Below are 13,925 nucleotides of genomic sequence, written 5' to 3'. Positions count from 1 at the left end.
CTGTGTGCCAGGCACTGCTGTAAGCTCTTTCCATGTATCATTTAATTCTCTACCACTCGGAGGTAGGTAGTTATTAGCTCTAGTTTATAGACTAGGGAACTGAGGTGCACAGTGCTTTAGTAAGTTGCCCCAAAGTCACAAAGTTGGTGATGGATAGAGCAGGTGAGAAGTCAGTCAAGGGAGGAAACATCCCAGGCAGAGGAACAGCCTGTGTAAAGGCACGGAGGATTCCTTGGCCTGCCAGGGAATCACTGGAATATAGGGGTAGGGAGGATTGGGCAAGAGAGAATGGAAAAGTGGGAAGGCACTGTTTTTTTTTAAATTATTATTTTTAAAATTTACTTTATCTTTGGCTGCATTGGGTCTTCGTTGCTGTGCTCGGGCTTTCTCTAGTTGCGTGGAGTGGGGGCTACTCTTTGTTGTGGTGCGTGGGCTTCTCATTGCAGTGGCTTCTCTTGTTGTGGAGCACGGGCTCTAGGCGCACGGGCTTCAGTAGTTGTGGCACGCAGGCTCAGTAGTTGTGGCTCGTGGGCTCTAGAGTGCAGGCTCAGTAGTTGTAGTGCATGGGCTTAGTTGCTCTGCAGCATGTGGGATCTTCCCGGACCAATGACCAAACCTGTGTCCCCTGCATGGCAGGCGGATTCTTAACCACTGCACTACGAGGGAAGTCCGGCACTGGTTGGTGATGCGCTTGAAAACCAGGCTCAACTGGGTCTTCTATCATCTATGAAGAACTCCACTGATGGATGTAAGCAGGGACTCCACCCCAGAGGGACTGCTCAACTGAAGCCTGAAAACAGGGAGGAGGGAGCCCTCCTTCAACCCCCAAACGAGGCTCTCCACCCTCAGAGACAGAACTGCCAGCCTCCTCCTCCACTGAGGGTTCTTTTGATCCCTCCAGGATTAAGAAGAGGTGCCAGGTCATAGAGGACGAAATGAAGGGGAAATAAGTCAAGTCTGGGAACTTCCTTGGTGGCGCAGTGGTTGAGAATCCGCCTGCCAATGCAGGGGATACGGGTTTGAGCCCTGGTCCGGGAAGATCCCACATGCCGTGGAGCAACTAAGCCCGTGCACCACAACTACTGAGCCTGCGCTCTAGAGCCCGCAAACGACAACTACTGAGCTCATGTGCCACAACTACTGAAGCCCACACATCTAGAGCCTGTGCTCCACAACAAGAGAAGCCACTACAATGAGAAGCCTGCACACCACAACAAAGACTTAACACAGCCCCCAAATAAATAAATAAATTATAAAATAAAAAAATATAATTGTTTAAAAAAAAGAAGTCAAGTCTGAACCCTGCGTCCCAACGCTGATCATGCCTCTTGGGCCCTGGGCACAGAATGACCTCACTGCTAGTCTGGGGCTTGAAGAAGGTGGGGAGCAAGACCACCAAGACCCGGAGCTGTCCTGGCCTGCTAGCCCCAGTCCTGCCACACCCTAGACAGTTGTGTGGGGGTGGGGGTGGGGGCGGTGAGCGTCTTCCTGTGCCTCCATTTACCTAACCACCCTTTTTAAACCAAGAGGTTTCTTCCCGCATAAAAACGCCCACAGTCTTGAGCTAACCTAGGCAGAAAGTTTCCCACTGGGGCACAAGTTTAAGGGCTCTGGGGTAGGGGTAGGGGTTCTCAAGAGTGGAGGCTACTGCCTCCAAGTCCTTTAACTCAGGTTCTTGTCCACCGCCCCTCTCTTTTAAGCACTGCCCTCGGCTTCTGGACTGCGGCGCCTTTAAGCCCTCTCGGCCCTTGCCCCGCCCCTGGTCCGCCCCGTCCGAGGCGGGAGCAGGCTGAGAACCATCGGCCGGGCCCGGGCCCGGCGCTTCACTCGCGCTGCAGACCCCGCCTTGAGTGCGCAACTCTCCGGCCCGCGTGAACGGTGAGCTGGAGGGAGGGGTCTCTAGAAAGCTAGAAGCCAGAGCTTGCGACTTGCTCCAGTGAGCTTGGTGATCAAGGGCTAGCAGGCAAGGGTCCGTTGACTGCTCTGCCCCTCCCCGGGCTGTCAGGTCTGTCCCCAGGCTCTGACCCCGCATTGTTGAGCAATGAGGTCAGCCGCTGTTGCGAGTGCATAGACGGGGCCGGCCGTCCGGATCAGGGACTCGGGGACTGCGTCCTGCCCGCCGGCTCCTGCCCGCCAGGTCTTCGCTGGGGTGGAGAAAGGGGGGCGTCAGGGATTAGCTGGCTGGCCCTGAGTGATGGAGCGTACAGGGTCCCGGCGCCCACCCTGGCCAGCTCGGCGCCGCCGGGGCTTCCGAAGCGACACTTCACTTCCTAGTTCCAGGAGCACGTGTGGGTGCTGCCTGCCCTCTGCGTCCCCGAAGCCGACCTTTCTGTTCATTCTTCTGCAGCTCGTTTTTCTGGGGATTTGGCGTCGCGGGTTGGGGCGAGGGGGCTCCGTGCGCGGGTCCCGCAGTGGCCTCGCCTTCCCGGGTTCGGGCGGGGAGTTGAAGCTCCAATCGCCTCCAGGAGAGTCCCCCCGACCTGAAACAGCTGGGAGGCTGCAGCCCTGCCTGTAGGAGGCGGTGTTGAGGGAGGATGGATGCTTTCCAGGCCTCCAGCCCCTACGGGAGCCGATGCCCCCACCCCTTGCCCCCTGCTGCTGGGAAAGTCGGTGGTGGCCGCGGGCGGGCGGGCTGCCCAGACCACTGCGTCACCCCAGCGGCGGGCGGTGGGTGATTCATCCCAGTAACGGCCCAGGGTGTGGCGAGGGAGGGGCGGCAGGACCGGAAATGGACTGCCACCTCCCCCCACCGCCCCCCTCCCTCTGCAGGCCTCCTGGAGTCTCCTGGAGCCGGTATCTGTGAAGTTCTGGGGCACCTTGGTGTCTGTGAGCAGAAAGAAACGGGGTAGAAGTGAGGATGGACTGGTGTAGGGATCCGGTGTAGGAGGAGACCTGTGGCTCTCCTAGTTTTCTGACTCCAGAGCACCAGACAGAGGGACAGCTCCCCGTCTTTAACCCCACTTCCAGTTTCTCCTTCCTAGTCCACAGGGAAGACTGCCGAGGAGGCCAAGATAGGGTGGGGCCGGCAGGGCCCTACCCTTCCAGAATCAACAAATAAGTCTTTGTCCAAGTGCAGTTCTCCCCCCACCCCCCCACTCCACACCCCGGGTCCCTCTTTTGCTCTCGGGATTGGCCTCTAATCCCTTCTCCCCACCCCCATCCCTTCTCCCCCACCCCTCATCCCTTCTCCTCCACCCCCATCCCTTCTCCCCCACCCACCCCCATCCCTTCTCCCGCCCAGGATTTTGTTATGGGGCTCTCTAGCTCAGAATGTACCTTCTGTTCCCAGGACATTTCTTCTACTCCTGAACTATTTCCTTAAATCTACTTCTCTACCCCAAAACTTGTAATTTCCCTTCTCCGCACGCCCTCCGTACCCTCCACAGCTGCTTCCTTGAGGAATCCCTTGCACCTGTCTGTACCTGTGAAGCGGCCCCTTTCCCAAGGATCCCACTTCTGCTCCCCGCCCTCGCCCCGCCCCCGCCCCGCCCCCACTCGGAGCCTCCCCGCCACTCCTGCGCCGAGTGGATGTTTCTGCCTGGTGCCCCCACCCTGCCCCATTCCTGTGTTTGGTACACAGAAGCCATGGCAACGGCCCCCACCATACCCCTCCTCCTGCGCAAGCCTTGTGGCTTCCTGTTTGTATAGCTTCAGCTTTCTCTTCTGCTCGCTGACTCTTGATACCAAGGGGGCTGCCCCAAGGTGGCCCCTCAATCATAGGTCTCCCATTACCCCCGCTCCCTGTGGCACTTCACTTTGGGGGCAAGTATCCCTGTTTCGCCTTTTCAAAATAGTCTTAATGCCAATTCTGGATTGGGAAGTTCCCCTGTGTCTTCTCTGCACAATGAATGGAGAGTCCCTTTGTCTTTCCAGTTCAACACCCCAGCCAGGAGCCCTGGAATCCTACTCCCACCCCATGTCCGCTTTTTCTTTGGCGTCGGCGGTGGGGTGAGGTAAGCTTCCAGCCCAGGGTCTGGGTGGGGCTGAGGGCTGGAGTGCCTTTTGTGGCCCCTCCCCCTTTCCCAATTGTTGTAACCTTGTGGGTGGGAGTGAGGGCTGTTCCCACCGCTGTAGGCAGCTCTGGAGTTTAGGTTACTCACTGCCAATCCACCCCCCAAGCTGTGCAGCTGTTGTTTTCCCTTTGGACCCCCAGCTCTGGGCATCTCCCACACAGCCTTTCCCCACCGCAGTAGGCAACTGGCTACCTTCCCTCCTTTAAGGGAGAGCCAGGGTAGGTCCCCTGAGTGTCACTAGCGTGGGCCACTCCAGTTCCAGCGGCCGCAGCCCCTCAGCGTGTGCCTGCTCGCGGTGGTGGGGAGAGCAGCCGTGGGCAGGCTGGGCCCGTCTGGCCTGCCTCCTCCCAGAGCTCTGCTTTATGGCTCTGGCACCTCGGGATCTAGGGCAATGGCCACCGAGTGGAGCTGAGACACGGCAGCTGGAGTCTGTGACCTTGCCAGATGTGCCCAGGCACCAGAGTTTAGGCGAGCCCCCAACACCCACCCAGAGGTGGATCTGGGAGGCTGAGTCTGTCCTGCCCGTCCACACCCTAGGTGACACTGAAGGGGTCACTCTTCGGTCCTGCGCTCCCCTCCTAACCCTGGTGTCTGGGTTAATCATTCCCCTGTCCTTTCTTTCCCTGGGCCATAGTGATCCCTGGGCCTCAGGCCACTTGGCTTCATGGAGACACAGCCCTGAGGCCCAGGTGACCACTGAGGTCTGAACAGTGGGCTGGGAAAAGGGGGTTTACTGGTGGCAGCAGCCTCTGGCCCCCCTCTCCTTCCTTCTGAGACTCCCAGCCGTGGCCCTGTGCGTCAGAGGTCACAGGCTTATGGAGACCGAGTGGCTCTCGGCTGGGCAGCTGGGGCTGGGCTGAGGGGAGAGAGTCTTGTCTCCCTCTCTCCACTCGACCAGCCTGCTCTCCCCCTGCTGAATGTGTGCTGGCTGGTGGTGTGGGTCAGGGCCCAGACTGACATTTATCTGGCCGGGCTTCCGGGCTGGGTGAAGTGGGGCTGGGTTGTCTTAATGAGGTTTAACAATAACTGATATGGGGAGGATCGCTGCCGGAAATGTGCAGCCCAATAGGCTGCAGTCGGAAGGAGTAGCCATGTTGAGGTGGGGGGGAGGGGACTGGCCCGAGCCCCAGCTCTGCTGAGGCTGAGAGGTGGGAGGGCGTTTGAGGCAGCTGCTGTCCCTGTGGCCTGCCCCGAGGCACAGTGAGGGGGTGTTGGGGTGGCTCTACATGCTGTGCACGGGACCCAGGGAGCCAGAGTAACTCCATCCCTTAAGTCTGACCTGGCCTCGGGCCAGAGGTGGGGAGAGGCAGTGTTTCCCTTCCCTCTCCTTGAACAGAGGTGCCTGGCCTGGGGCATCCCCTTTTATGTACAGTCAGCCAGCTCTATCTCAGAGCAGAAAGAAGAGCCCATGGGGAGGGGATGGGGGCAGGAAATGGGGTCCTGGCTCCCCCTCGGCATGGGTAGCATGCCTAGGACAGGGCTCTGGGTGTGGGACCTAGGCAGGGAGGTGGCAGGTGGGGATAGACTGCCCACTGCGAGGTGCTGTCAACCCAGGCCAGTGGTCAGGAAACCACCCAGTTCTTCCTAACTGAGGTCCTCCAACTAAGTTAAAGAAACCCCACTGTGTATTTCCCCATCCCTCCCTCTCTTCCTGGGTTTCCCTAAAAATGCCACCCAAGGCTCCTGGATTAGTGCCCTATTCCTGCTGTAACAAATTATCACAAACTGAGTGACTTAAATCAACACACATATAATATATTGCAGAGCTAGGTTTCACTGGCTAAAATCAAGGTGTTGGCAGGGCTTGCATTCCTTCCGGGGGACTTAGGGGAGATTCCATTCCTTGCCTTTCCCAGCTTCTGGAGGCCATCTGCATTGCTTGGTTCATGACCCTGCGTCACTCCAACCTTGGCTTCCTTCTCACTTCTCCCACTCTGACTCATCTGCCTTCCTCTTTCACTCATAAGGACCCTCGTCGTGAGTACATTGGCCCCCCCGGAGACCCAGGGTACTCTCCCTATCTCAAGATCTGTAATTCAATCACATCTGCAAAAATCCCTTTTGCCATATCAGGTAACATTTCCAGGTTCTGGGAATTAGGACATAGACACCTTTGGGGGGCCATTATTCTGCCTACCACTGCTTCTAGAAAGGAAAGTAGAATTAGGTATTACCTGGTTTCTCATGGGAACCCCTTTGCCTGGTGAAATCTGTTAAGGACCTACTCAGACCTACCTCTTCCAGGAAGTCCTCCAGGCTGCTTCTGCCAATACTCCTCTCTCAATTCCTATAACATATGGTCTGACTATGTAGTTTAATATTCATCATGTACAACTCTTGCCCTTTCATGTGTGCTCACTTTGTCTCTCTGATGGCACTGTGGGCAACTTTAGGACCAAGGACTTCTGTCTCTTCCACAATCCCCAGCACAAATAGTGGGTGTTCAATTAAAATCCAGTGGCTAATTAAGGGTAGATCTGTCCAGTCCCCTAGCTCCTGACATAGGTTTCTCCAGACCCTCCATATTCTTTCCAAATCATTCTCTTGCCCAGAACTGGAAAAGGCAGGGTTGGGGTTAGAATGACTAGTTTGCCTTTGCTAAAACTGACCACCCCAAATGAGGGACTGAACCCCCAATCCTGGCCTCATTTACCCTATTTTCTATTCCAGTGGGTTTTATATTTCATTGTAGCAGTGGAACCATTCAAATGAAATCTAATGGGAAGCCTCAGTAGAGTAGACAGGCTACCTGTCACAGGGGTGGAAGAACCCAGAGGTGCCTTAACACCTCCTAGAGTTCTGAGCACTGAGACTCTAGCCCATGTCCAGGGGTTAAGGTGAGACTTCCCTCATTTGGTGGCTGTTCTCACCTCCTCACCTCCGGGGCCCACCCTGGGGATATGGTGTGTGTCAGAATCCCCCACCCCACAGGCTGCAGAGCGCTGATCACAGGCCTGGATGTGTCCTCTCCCCAGCTTCCCCCAGACACCACCACCCTTTGGAATGGCCAACAGAGGACCTGCCTACGGCCTGAGCCGGGAGGTGCAGCAGAAGATTGAGAAACAATATGATGCAGACCTGGAGCAGATCCTGATCCAATGGATCACCACCCAGTGCCGCAAGGATGTGGGCCGGCCCCAGCCTGGGCGCGAGAACTTTCAGAACTGGCTCAAGGATGGCACGGTGAGAGCTGGGCGCCTCTGACCAGAAGTGCCAAGAGAGCAGGGCTGGGTCTGAGGGACCGGGGATTTTCTCAGCTGAAGAACGGAGGGCAGCCCCCTCCCCGCTTTTCTTGAGCCGGGATATCTTCATCGTGCAGAGGCCCCCTGCCTTCCTCTCTCCCGCTGAGGGAAGTGGGAGGGTGAACGTGCCTCCCTGCAGTGGAAGCCGTGTGTGACGGAAGGAAGAGGAGCTCTAAGGGAAGAGCTGGGGGAGGTGTGCTGTAGTTGGTAATCCTGGAATAGCACGGTTTACACTCTGGGCTCAGAGGCAGGGGGCTGGGCAGGAAGGAGCCTGATGCTCACTCCAGGTAGAGTCAGAGCTGTCTTCAGGTAGGAGAGGCATCTCTGCGGTTCACTGTCTCTAGCGCCGAGGGTGGTACATTCTGATCTGTGGTAGGCAGGGCCTCACTTCTGCACACCTACTGTCCTCACCCAGGTGCTGTGTGAGCTCATTAATGGTCTGTACCCCGAGGGACAGGCCCCAGTGAAGAAGATCCAGGCCTCCACCATGGCCTTCAAGCAGATGGAGCAGATCTCCCAGTTCCTGCAAGCAGCCGAGCGCTACGGCATCAACACCACTGACATCTTCCAGACTGTGGACCTATGGGAAGGTGGGTCAGGGCCAGGGCACTGTCATCCAGAAGACCAGAGGCTGGGCTGGGCCATGTCCACCAGGGAAAAGGGGCAGGTTTCTGACACCTGAGGACAAAGAGTGGTGTGTGTGTGTGTGTGTGTGTGTTTATGGAGGAGTTGGCCATATTGGGGGTTGGGTTGGAGAAAGATAGGGAGACCAAGAGTAAAAGACTTAGGAAGCTGGGCCTGCTGACTTAGTGATAGAGGTGGAAGCCTGGCATGCAGGACCCCAGACCCACTGAGGCCAACACACCCCCTCCCCCTTCCCAGGAAAGAACATGGCCTGTGTGCAGCGGACACTGATGAACCTGGGTGGGCTGGCGGTAGCCCAGAACAATGGGCTCTTCTCTGGAGATCCCAACTGGTTTCCCAAGTGAGTACTGCTGGGGCAGCCCAGGCCCCGGGCTGGCGCGTTGATCCTGCCCACTCCTGTCCCTCGGAAATGCCCTTTACAAAGCACTTTCACATTCCTCGTCTCACTTAATCCTCATGAGTCTCCCAGGATGGCAAGGGACAGTCCCTTTTGAGATATGAGGGGGTGGCTTCAGAGAGCTCAAGGCTCTCCAGGGCCGAGCTGGCACCAGCACTTAAGCCAAAGAAAGCCTGTGCTGTGTCCATGGAGGACATTTATTGGGACAGCCTTCACCCTCCTCCTAACCAGCACTCCCTTTCCACGCAGGAAATCCAAGGAGAACCCTCGGAACTTCTCAGACAACCAGCTGCAGGAGGGCAAGAATGTGATTGGGTTACAGATGGGGACCAATCGCGGGGCATCTCAGGCAGGCATGACCGGCTACGGGATGCCACGCCAGATCCTCTGATCCCACCCACAGCCCTGCCCCTGCCTGCCGTGAATGGTTAATATATATATATATATATATATATGTATGTATATATATATATATATATATATATATATATATGTATATATATATTTTAGCAGTGACATTCCCTGAGAGCCCCTGGAGCTCTCACGCTCCCCTCTGCCAGGGTGGGGGCCTGACCTGTCTCCTCCGGGGGTGCCTGACGGTGGCCTCCACACTGTGCTTACTAATACATTCCCTTCTCTAAATCCACCAAAACTGGACCAACTGGCCTCTTTTGCCCGGGACCAAAATTAGGGGGGCATCACCCCCTCTCCCTACCATACCTCTTCTCTTTCTCTCTGGCCTCTCTTCCCCTGAGCCCTGTGCCCTAATCCATTCCTTGGCTGGGAGTCAGGGATGCTGCCTAATGGCCTTCTCCCCACAAGTACGCCTCGCCCACAGCTGTGGCTGCAGGGACTTAATTTATAGGGAGGGGTCTGTGGCGGCTGCCCCCCCAGCCCCAGCTGGACTGCGCTCACCACACTTCTGAGGCAGCCTGCCCTGGCAGAGGCCTTCTGGCTTCTCATTTTCCATTCCCCTCTCTGTGGCTAAGGGGTGGGAGTGAGGGGACTCGGGAGGGAAGGCTGCCCACCATGGGCTGGGGCTTGAAGAATCTGAGTTTGCTGATTTAAATAAAGAATCTCTGTCTTTTTTTGGATGGACTCTGGCTGTGTCTGGGGCCACTGAGTCCACTGTTGGGAAGGGAGGAATGTGGGGGAAGGGCAGTGACTGGCTCCAGGGAAGAGGGCTTTGAAATGAAAGGTTACAAACATCTCCCCATCATCCATTTCCTTCCCATTCTTTTTCTCACTTGGTTTAGGGGTGGGGTTGAGATGGGACAGGCCCTCCCAGCTGCCCTCGGGCTAGAAGCCATGATGACAGCATACATGGCCAGGGTCCACAGGGAGGGGGGCCGTCACCTACCCAGGTGCTCCTGGCTGGGCCCTTCCCACAGCCAGAAGAGTTCTCAGCCACTGCAGGAAGGTGGGGCCGGCTGTCCACACAGTCCTGAGTCCTGGCAGGTGTCTGGATGGGAGGCCCTCAGGCAAGCTTGATGCAAAGTGGCCTCTGGTGGCCAGACCAGTCTGGGGGCCAGGGTAGGCATTGTGGTGGTGAGGATCTGGTGAGCTGGGGGATGAGTGAGCAGGAAGGAGTTGGTGGTGGTGGCTGGAGGCAGGAAGCCTTGTTGATCATCCCAGGCACTTGTGAGCTGCTTGCTGGTGAGAGCCTAGCAGCATTCCTTCTGGACGGGTGGCCTTGGACCACAATAATCAATTTTGGGGTCAGGTTGTCCTGAGCTCCCAGCCCTGACCCAGGCATGAATGTAGTTCCAACCCCACGGCTTTCCCATCAGACCCTGTGTCTCCCTAGAGGCTCTGGGCCAGTCCCCCACTTCAGCTCCCACCCGCGTCAGCCAGCCTGGCCTCCACTGTCCCTCTCCCCATGTCTACTTCAGTGTATCTCTATTTCCTGAGGATGGGAAAGCCACAGCACTGTGCCTGAGGGTGACCAATTGTGCAGTGGTGGATAACAAGAGAGCTTCCATTCTCCTTTCTCCCACCCCACTGTGGTTCCCTCTGCCAAGAAGCACCTACTGTGTGCCAGGCCCCATGCCACTGCTGTACATTAGCCATCAGCTCAGGGGCTCTCCACCTTATCCGAGCTCCAGCCATGGGCGAGATGGTATTTGCTTGCATGCTGTGCTCCCTTGGGCTGTGGCACAGATAAGATAGGGTGCAGCCTATTTGCAAATTCCCAGAGGATTAGCTGTCACTCCACCCCGTTATCTCCCAAGCCTCCGTGGAATGCCAGTGAGGAAGAGTGATGTCATCGCAGAGGCAACATTGAATTCATTGATATTTAAACTAAAAAAACAAACCATTTGCACCCTTCTCTGATTTAACTATAGCTCTAATGAATTATGGGTCACAGGCCTCACGACTTTCTGGGACTGGCACACCGCAGAGCCAAGACTGAGAACCACTGTCTTCTCCCAGCAGATTCCCATGTTAGTCCATGAGGTGGATATAACTGTATTATTTCCCTCATTTTGTTCCCAGATGAGCATACTGGGTCCCAGGACAAGAAACTCACCCAAAGGCACATAAGGATTTAGTGGGTGGACAGGGGTTTTGAACCCAGGTCATCCTGGCTGGGAGCCGGCTGAGCCTATGCTGCTCCAGCTGGACTGGATTTGAGAGGTGCTCAGCCACGGGGCTCACCTCCCTCCTGGCTGGAACCACCACCCACCAGCAAGCTCTGGGAGGCCCTTCCACGTCGCCCCTTAATCCACTTCGCTCCAAGTCGCAGCTCCTTCCTTCTGGAAATGGCTTCCATTGACACCTCAACATTTTGTTTTGTTTTCTGTTTGCTTTACAGCATTTTGTTCCATCTGAAATCACAGTTTTATCCCTAATTTGGCCCCTCTCATCTCTCCTGGCACTCCATCAGGCCCTGGAGCCCAGAATGGGTCCCAGCCCTGGGAATAGAAGGAAAAGCTTCTCTGAGTGGCACCCCCTTCTCCTGTCATCTCCTAGCAACTCATTCCCCGTGGCTTTCCACACTGGTGTTCCCTAATACCCTGCGCCTGCAGGACGGTTCCTGCTGCCCCGAACAATCTCCCCTTCCAGGTGTCACCGTGGCTACTTTCTCTCCTTCAGGTCTTGGTTCAAATGTCACCTTTCAGTTCAAACATACTGCCTTCCCTGGCCACCGTGTTTAAAATTGCACACTCCACTCTCAGCCTGCACCCCATCCTCCTTCCCTCCTTTCTCCTATCACTACGTGATACTCAATGTATTTTACTTATTTATCTTCTGTCTCCACCCACAGGATGTACACTCTGTAAGGGCAGGTTTGTGTTGGTTTTGTTGATGCAGAGTAGTGCCTGGCATGTTGTAGGTGCTGGATAAATAAATATTTGTTGAATGAACGAATGAATGAGTGAATATCACACTGCCCTCATGCTCCTGAATCCCCTGGCCTGGTGCCCAGCCAGCCCAGGGTCCCAGTGACCCAGCCTGCCATTGGATCTGAAATGAAACCAGTTTCCATATCAGTTTTCAATGCTTCCTCATTTCCTGTCAGTTTCCAATGCTTCCTCATTGTTCATTTCCCAAAGGTAAAAACCGGAGAAGCCAGTTCTCCCTATAGCCAGAGGAGTGGAGGTTGGGAAGGGGATGGAGGATGGTTTGTGTGCTCTGGGCAAGTGGAAGGTGGTTGAGGATTTGGCAGAAAAAAATGGGAAGAGGGCAGGAGGAAGGGGTAGGAGCCGGCATTGGTTCATTTACTCCTTGCCTTCAGCCTTGCAGTGGAAGATCACTGTGGAGGTAAAGGGAAAGCAGGCTTGGCCCACGGTGGCTGATGGGAAGGAGAGCTGGAGCAGGAAGGCAGGGAGGAGGAAGAGGAGGGGGAGGGGGAGGAGAAGGAGGGGGGAGGAGCAAGAGGAGGGGAAGGGGGAGGAGGAAGAGGATGGGGAGGGGGAGGGGGAGGGGGAGGGGTTCACAGTGTGGCTGACCTGTAGGGGAAAAGTATAGTTCTGTGCCGTCTGTTCATGTGCACTGAGTGTGCGTCCAGGTGTGTGAGATTCACAGGGCCAGGGCTCAGGAGGTGGGATTGGGAGGAGATGAAACTGTGACCTTGTGTGGAGGCTGCCTGTGAGTATGTGTTTACCAAGGACTGGGGACTGGGGGTGCAGAGAGGTGTGTGTCGGGTGTGTGTAGGCAGAGGGTAAGCGTCTGAGTGTTTGTCCATGGCTCCATGGAGAACAATATGTCCATTCCTGCCTGTGCAGCCCAGAGAGGCCTTTGAGAGCTTGGCAAAAGGCCCAAAGACCAGTGGAACAGGGAAAGGGCTGGGCAGTAGGGCCCCAGGGAGGGAGCAATAAAGGGCCTGGGATTAAATTTGTTGAGGAGAAGGCTAAAGGTAAATTAGTAACTGTCTCCTTGTGAAGAAATGAGTTTTAGTCCCAGTGGCTAGGGAGGTAGATTAAAAGAAAATGCACTGAAGTTGCACCTAGAGAAATTTAGGTTAAACAAGGAAAAGTGATCCTCTTGAGTCTGAGGTGTTATTAGCCTCTGGATTCTCTTAAGGGTCAGGAGGAAGGTCTTCAATAATAGGACAAATCTCATCTTCTTAAGGTGGAAAATGAGCAATTCTGCCTGGGAACACTCATATACACACCCATTTTTTCATTCATGTATTAATTCCTTCAACAATTATTGGGGTTCTACCCTATGCCAGGCCTTATGGGGGATATGAAGATTATTAATACATGATCTCTTTGCTCAAAAAGTACCTAGTCCTGTAGGGGAGGTAAAACATGGATAGGAGCCATGATAATTCAGAAAGCCAGTGACATGTGCCTTTGGAGAAATGCAAATAGGGCTCTTTGGGAGGATCACCTGCCAGCCTCCCGCAGCCCTGGATCATTTCTGGGGTGGAGGTTGGTGATGATGTCATGGTGAGCTGAGGCTACGTGTCTCAGGGATCCTCTCCCCTGATCTGCTGGGGGGAGTGGGGCTGCTGGTTGGTGGGGGTGGGATTGCTCCTCCGGAAGAAGGAGTAGTCACTGGCTCTGTGGTCAGAAGTCAAGTTTCAGTGGGGGGTGAAGGGGCTGTTCCTTTCCTGCCTGGAGTGGGGTTGGGCAAAGAAGCCTGAGTCAGGGTGAGAACCAGGGATTGGGTGGGGAGAGATCAACATCACTGGGGGAGGGTAGGTGGGGAGTGGGCCATACAAGCATCTCCCCAAACACTGGGGCTGTCACACCATTTCACCCCGCTGTGAGCAGGGCCTGAATTTTGAGTTGTGTTTCCATGAGAGAAATGTAGCTCCGTGCGGGGCTGAACCATCACGGTGATGATGATGATGATGATTCACTACCATTTTTCTGTTACTCACTCTGCTGAAAGCTTTACCTGTATATTGTATTTGTTCTTTCATTATTTCAAAAAATATTTATTGAGCACCTATTCAGGGCGAGGCATCTACTGGGTGTTGGAGGGTACAAAAGTCAACAAAACAAGTACTAGGAGGAGTACTAACTCCTGGGAGGAGCTAGAAGAGCAGAGAGCCAATTATAATGTGATTTGTGGTGTGCTAAGGGGAGTCTAGGTGAGAACCCAGAGGAGGGGACTTAACCCAGCCTCACGGGGAGGGGCATCAGTGAAGATTTCTGGAAGGTCTGAACGGAG

General features: G+C 55.3%; 1 protein-coding gene across 1 annotated transcript; it reads left to right on the top strand.

The window, feature by feature from the left end:
* Positions 1 to 1,750: 1,750 nt before the first annotated feature.
* Positions 1,751 to 9,391, top strand: TAGLN2 (transgelin 2). Its single transcript, XM_082613202.1, has 5 exons — positions 1,751 to 1,878; positions 6,989 to 7,196; positions 7,671 to 7,845; positions 8,138 to 8,240; positions 8,547 to 9,391. Exons 2-5 carry the CDS (start codon positions 7,017 to 7,019, stop codon positions 8,686 to 8,688), a joined length of 600 nt encoding a protein of 199 aa, XP_082469328.1. The 5' UTR covers positions 1,751 to 1,878; positions 6,989 to 7,016; the 3' UTR covers positions 8,689 to 9,391.
* The last annotated feature ends 4,534 nt before the right edge of the window (positions 9,392 to 13,925 follow it).

The sequence above is a fragment of the Mesoplodon mirus genome, assembly GCF_964341445.2.
Source record: "Mesoplodon mirus genome assembly, chromosome: 3".
In the NCBI taxonomy this organism is placed as follows: Eukaryota; Metazoa; Chordata; class Mammalia; order Artiodactyla; family Ziphiidae; genus Mesoplodon; species Mesoplodon mirus.
This window is presented reverse-complemented; position numbering and strand designations above follow the sequence as displayed.

Bases quoted from the DNA above. Each gene is read 5' to 3' on its own strand.
- TAGLN2 (XM_082613202.1), top strand. From the start codon at position 7,017: ATGGCCAACAGAGGACCTGCCTACGGCCTGAGCCGGGAGGTGCAGCAG. The intron at 7,197-7,670 runs GTGAGAGCTGGG...GTCCTCACCCAG, and splicing joins ACTGGCTCAAGGATGGCACG to GTGCTGTGTGAGCTCATTAA. The intron at 7,846-8,137 runs GTGGGTCAGGGC...CCCCCTTCCCAG, and splicing joins GACTGTGGACCTATGGGAAG to GAAAGAACATGGCCTGTGTG.